This window comes from Aplysia californica, unplaced genomic scaffold, assembly GCF_000002075.1.
Source record: "Aplysia californica isolate F4 #8 unplaced genomic scaffold, AplCal3.0 scaffold00086, whole genome shotgun sequence".
Classification (NCBI taxonomy): Eukaryota; Metazoa; Mollusca; class Gastropoda; order Aplysiida; family Aplysiidae; genus Aplysia; species Aplysia californica.
Window position 1 is genome coordinate 1,138,053 of NW_004797356.1, and position 4,717 is coordinate 1,142,769.

Genomic DNA, 4,717 nt, shown 5'->3' on the forward strand with positions numbered 1-4,717 from the left:
GAGAGAGAGAGAGAGAGAGAGAGAGAGAGAGAGTGAGAATAAGAGTTACATATTAGAGAGATAAAGAGAGAGAAAGGTGAGCAAGGCTGAAGGGAGGAAATGAAAATGTAAATGTAAAATTAAGAATGTATGAGTAAGTGAGTGAGAGAGTGAGTGGGTGAATGAGTGAGTGAGTGAGTGAGTGAGTGAGTGAGTGAGTGAGTGAATGAGTGAGTGAGTGAGTGAAAATAATAAATAATAAATAGCATTTGTATAGCGCATATCCCCACTCACCAGCAGGCTCTATGCGCTTTACACTATATTATCACCCCAGCAGACCATAAGACACTCCGAAGCATTCTTAGCTTCCCGGGAAGCATACAGTGCAAGCAGCTGATTTAGCGCTCAAACACTAACAAACTGACAAGATCTTTCGTTGTCTATAGCCGGGTACCCATTCCCACCTGGGTGAAGTGAGGAAAATTCGTGTAAAGTGCCTTTCCCAAGGACACAATGTCGGGCCCCTGCCGGGATTCGAACCCACGACCTTACGTTTACGAGTCCGAGAGCCTAACCACTAGGCCACCGTGAGTAATTAGGAAAAAGAAGGTGAGTGAATAAAAGAACGAACGAACGAGTGAGTGAACACTACATACATTGACAAACTCGTGCAGAGCGAGCCAGCCCTTGCCTCCAGAGGTAGAGATGTAGAGAATGTTGGGCTGTCTGTTGATGTCTTGGCCGCGGGCTGTCAGGTACACGCCTTTCTGCTCAGTCCAGGTGTGGGCGCACAGGTGTGTGGACGTCCAGTAGAGATGATGGGGATTGGGAGGTGCGGTTGGATGGATGGGTAACAGATTTGTTGATGAGTTGTTTATAAAAACAATGAAAATGATAATAATAACAATAGTAATAATAATAATAATATTATTAATAATAATAATACTAATAATAATAATAAAGGATACACCCCAGTGGCGCCCTCCAAAGACCCGCGGACTTCGCATTAAAAACAGCTAAGGCACGAAAATACGTAGGGCTAGCAATTTCCACTTTGTATTCGGGAGCTAGATATCTCGGTCAAACCTATTCGTACGAAGAAACTTTTGCAAACGTATTTCTTTTTATTGCACAGTTAACAAAAGATAATGTTTCCTTGCCTCTATAGCTGGGATAAAACAGCTGAGCTTCGATTGCATGTTTCGCAAGAAGTTATACAATAGTTTATTCTTGTTGATTTAGCTAGAGTATCCCAAACAAGTTGAAGGTTGGTGAATGAAGTTGTAAAAAATCAAACAAGTACTTTTCATGAAACTGTTCTCCATACATTAGCAAGCACGGTATTTATGTTTAAGAGCAAAATGTGCAGGAAGTGTATCAGAAGGCAAAACATTTCGGTCCTTTGTCTCTCATTTTACCTGCTACACTTGTACATGTTTGCATATCACTTGTACCGACCGCTCTACGACAATACATTTTAGCATCGACATGCCTCTCCTTCTGATAAGGCAAACACATTTTTCTCGCCCTCTCCTGTTTCGACCTAGTCGAAAGGAAGGCATATTTTTATAAAACCGTGGGCACATTTTTGCCACACACGTGCGAAATAACAGTCATTAAACATTCTACCAGCAGTTAAATGGCAACTCATCAATGGCTTTGGCCTAGTCGATGACGTTCCATATTGCTCACCACACTTTTCAAAAGACTTTTATTTGCAGCATCAATCACAAGCTTAATTGATCTCGCTGGAAGTTCATGTACCTTCCAAGTCCAGTTGGCCACGGCAATATGTGGGACACAGAAGTCCATGCAACAGGCCCAGGTGGGAATGTGCATTTATAGACCCAAAATATATTTTTTTCATCCGATAATTTTTTCTCTGGACTGAAACTTTCTCTTTCTCCAAAGTTCTCGTATTGTTCCTTTTTTCTATTTCTCTCTCTTTAGGGGGGAGGGGGCTGCACCCCCAAAATCAAAATTCGGCTCAAAATCATGGAATTTCCTTTGTAGGCATTTTTAGCTTTTTCAGCCTGTCGTACAACTATTTCATGGCATAAGAACCCTCAAAAACCGTATGTTTTCCCATACCGGGCATGTTTGTAACCGCCGTTTCCTCATGAAGTCAGTATTTTATTTTTCTTAATCGGCCGTTTTCTCAAAATGCGACTTTTCTCTATATTTTTTGGAATAACTCCACCATTTTTCACCCAATCTTCATGAAATTTTCACAGAATGAAAAGAAGAGGTAATACTTAAAATGCGTTTGTTGAATTTTTTATATATGGAATGGATTTTTGTTCGTGGTGTCTGGAGGGTGGATTTTCACGGATTTTTCTCAAACTTGAATGCTACCTAAGGAAAAAATTCATTAAAAATTTTCTAATTCGATTAGGAAAAAAACAACAGACAAATTTTTAGATCTAATGTTTGATAACACCAATGCAAAAAACCCAATCAATTTCCATGAGCGATAAGTGGGGTATTCATTACGTAAGACATGTCAATAAAATCCGATATGGCGGCGTATCCATGGAAACGAAACTTTTTTCTCAAAGTTGATTGCGGATTTTAAGACTCCTTACTATGCTTGTTATATATGTGAAATTTGGTAAAATTCGGTCCTGTAATAAGCGAGATAGCCTCCAGGTGTAGCCCCCTCCCCCCTTAAACCTCTTCCTTATCCCCCCCCTCTGTCTCACTCTGGTTCTCTCTCTCTCTCTCTCTCTCTCTCTCTCTCTCTCTCTCTCTCCCTCTCTCTCTCTCTCTTTCTCTCTGTGTGTCTCTCTCTATTCCCACTTGATCCCCACCTTTGGCCTTGAGCCTGTGTCTCTGAATATTACATTTGTACGTCCCTTAATTTGCCAAAGACAGATTGAAACTGTACACCTCCAGCGTCACTCCACAATCACCCACACATCAATTTTCCGCGGGTTTTCAGATAAAGACGTTATTCACACAAAAACATCAAGGGGCATCTTACAATGTAGTTTTGCTCTGTTTCAAAATATCAGTAAAGACTGCCCACGTCAAGGTTCTGATTTAGGTGCTCTTTTTTCTTAAAATTTCTCAATCTCCCCCCCAGCCCCCCGACTCCCTCCCTCCAAAGACATACATACGACATTATGAGTTCCCTCTCACCTGCTCACACTGCAGCCACCTCTCCACGATGTAGCTCTGGTTGTTCGGGATAGCCACGTCATCGCACACACAGAGCACGTGCAGCAGGTCCAGGAACCGGTAGTTCTGGAACATGGACAAACGAGATCACGTCAGCGCCAGGTCAGGCTTTGTGGTCAGCAAAAGTGTCACCAACATGAACGTAATGTCTTATATTCGGCAAGTGTTTAAGGCCCTTGCAACCGCATTAGGTTATATTATGAGCGCGTAGGACACATAAAGCATACTATTATTCGTTTCGTAGGAATTGATTTTTAATGAATTGACCCGATTCCGGCCGAAGTCTACTTTTATTGATTTTAGGACTACTGAGGGATCTTTGAAATGAGGAACTTGCTCATGGGACCTCCAAGATTACTTTCGCCCTTATCCTAGAAGGTCTCACCTGCACTAAGATAAGGGGTGTGGCCGAAAGACAGCAGTAAGGAGTCACGAAGTAGCAGTAGAAAGGCCTCAGAAAGAGCCAGGAGCCCAGAGGAAGGGACAAAGCAGGGCGCAAAGGTTGGGGGGGGGGGAGTGGAGACCGAAGCAAACAACAGAACATGGTTAGAGAACAAGAAAGGAGGAGAAAGAAGAACATTTTCAAATCCTGAACCTATTGAATGAGAATACCGTACCTTGAGACCAAAAGAGCCCCCACGTAATGTCTAACATATTGCAAGCAGATAGATGTGATGTGACAATAACGCATTATCTGAAAATGTTTCTATATGTTTAAAACATTTCTTTTTATAGCAGACCTTAAACGCACTGGTAATGTAACTTTCATAGTCAATGTAAGTTTCATAATAAAATATTAATATCTTATATTTGAATCAATTATACAGTAGAATTTTACTTCTCTATTCCTCTCCTTAATGTCTTCTCTAGTCAAGTTTCTCTGTCTTTTTCTCTCACATCATAATGATGTCTCTCCTGGATCTTGCTGCCCTTCCCCCTCCCAATCTCTCTCATTCCCTCTCTCTCTCGCTCTCTCTCGCTCTCTCTCTCTCTCTCTCTCTCTCTCTCTCTCTCCCTCCCTCTATTGCTTATATAATATTACCCTCACTGTTTATGGGTTAAGCCAGCATGCTCTATAATATTATCACGCTGTCAAGATCTCTTTGGTTTTGTCCTCTTTTTAAAAAAAGCTGCAATGTGCAAATACACACGAATGCCATCTAACAGACTCCCACAACATCAAATATACACCCACACCACGCAGACATGAATAGCATCACCCACATTCCCATCACCCACGAGGGCCACTATATGCGTGAAGAGACACCAACAAAAAGACGCAGACACAGACATACTCAAACAAACAGACGTAGAAAAGGTTACAGAGATCCGTTCTCACCCATTCACTGATTTGCAGATGCACGAAAATACATCCCATCGCACGTGCACAAACAAACAAACACACACACACTCACTCACACACAAACACACACACGCATATACCTACAGAAACACACTCACATACACAAACACAAACCCACACGTACACACTCACTCACTCACACAAACACACACACACACACACACACACACACACACACACACACACACACACACA

At 41.9% G+C, this 4,717-nt stretch overlaps 1 protein-coding gene across 1 annotated transcript in view; it reads right to left on the minus strand.

Moving 5' to 3' along the window:
• The window catches only part of LOC101856168 (inositol 1,4,5-trisphosphate receptor type 1), a gene marked incomplete in the record, with an annotated part of 208,126 nt that overhangs the window by 96,354 nt on the left and 107,055 nt on the right, over positions 1-4,717 (minus strand). The window contains 2 exon segments of the mRNA XM_035968813.1: positions 636-746; positions 3,121-3,225. Coding sequence (XP_035824706.1) covers positions 636-746; positions 3,121-3,225 — 216 coding nt within the window.